The sequence below is a fragment of the Trichechus manatus genome, unplaced genomic scaffold (genome assembly GCF_000243295.1).
Source record: "Trichechus manatus latirostris isolate Lorelei unplaced genomic scaffold, TriManLat1.0 scaffold00186, whole genome shotgun sequence".
Lineage (NCBI taxonomy): Eukaryota > Metazoa > Chordata > Mammalia > Sirenia > Trichechidae > Trichechus > Trichechus manatus.
In genome coordinates, this window is record NW_004444122.1 from 2,557,019 (window position 1) to 2,558,359 (window position 1,341).

The 1,341-nt window shown below is 52.3% G+C and overlaps 1 protein-coding gene across 1 annotated transcript; it reads left to right on the top strand.

Moving 5' to 3' along the window:
• Positions 1-491: 491 nt before the first annotated feature.
• LOC111822640 (protein FAM170A-like) lies at positions 492-1,331 on the top strand. The gene has a single exon (XM_023741696.1). The coding sequence runs from the start codon at positions 492-494 to the stop codon at positions 1,329-1,331; it is 840 nt and encodes a 279-aa protein (XP_023597464.1).
• Positions 1,332-1,341: the final 10 nt, after the last annotated feature.

Sequence of the window (1,341 nt, forward strand, 5' to 3'; positions counted from 1 at the left end):
AGAGGCATATGTGTGAGAGTCTTAACTAAATATAAAAATTATTCTCTAATGTTAAGTATAATTCCTTCTATGAAAAGCTTCCCTTAAAAAGAGGTGAGAATTTTTCCCATTTGCCTGTATAAATTTATGAAGAAAATCACTTTCACAGAAAACTTCTTTTGGAGAAGTCACACAATATTAGAAAAGTTCAGGAAAATGAGGTCATTTGCATGTTCCAAAGGAGCAGTTTCACTGGCAAATGAAGGGGGGAGGGGGCATATCTGATCATCCTCTATTTACAAACATAAAATCCCAAGATGTATTATAGTGTTTTCAGAGTATACATTTTTGTTATAAGGTACTACTATCATTAGTGTCATTGTGCCCGGGGGATTTTGTCTCCCACAACAGCCCCAGGAAGAAGACAGAATTGATGGGATTTCCCAGAGGTGGAGGATGGTGGTGATGGACAGGCCCCAGGGGTCCCTAAAACCAAATCCTTGGGCTCACAGATGAGTCTTTCCAAGACCCGGAGATCACGTAAATTAACTCTATTCTCAGAGGTCTCTACACAAGAGGAAAATGCCCAAGAGTTGACAATATCCCAAACAAAAAGCCTGCGCTCAAGGCCCAGGAAGATTCCACAACAATCAGAGAGCTCTTTTCCCTCAGCTTCCACTGAGCAGACCTCTCACTCATCCAGCTACGGGGCTGCTCCAGAGAAGCGATGGGTCAGGTGCACATACTTCACCCAGGTGCGCACAGTCAAGGGGGTGGCCGTGGCCTGGCGGACCAAAACCTCCTTTGCACCTGTGGGCAAGATGCCCCAGGTCTTTGAGGCGAAGCTCTCAGAGGACAGCACCATCGGCTCTGCCCCCAGTCTGGCCTACATCAAGTCCCTGGTGAGTGCCCTGGAGCCCTGGCAGGAGAGGCCCGAAACCCACACCCCAGAGCCCAGTGTCTGGGGGGAGGAGCACGGGGAGAGGTCCCGTGCAGCCACCCAGGAGTGGCTGGTGACCCGCGAGCTCACGAAGCATGGTGTCAGCCAGGGCTTCAGCTGCCACGTATTCTGTGAGGAGCTGCTGGAGAGGTGGCAGCTGCCCTCAGCCCAGTGCAGGCCCCAGTGCTGCCATCAGCTGGCCAGGTGCCACCTGACAGCTGCCAAGAAGAGGGAGGTGAGCGAGAAGAGAACAGTCTGCAGGCATCTGGAGGAGCAGCAACTGGAGAAGCAGAGAGAGGAGCTGAAGAGGCTGAGGCACCAGCTGGCACAGCTGCAGGGCCAGGAGGCCAGGCTGCAGAGGGCGCTGGCATGGCCTCAAGGCCAGATGGGGAAGCACCTGAAGACCTGCTAGCACCCTCAGA

What these genes read in the sequence shown, in the direction of transcription:
- LOC111822640 (XM_023741696.1), top strand. Translation starts at nt 492, where the DNA reads ATGAGTCTTTCCAAGACCCGGAGATCACGTAAATTAACTCTATTCTCA.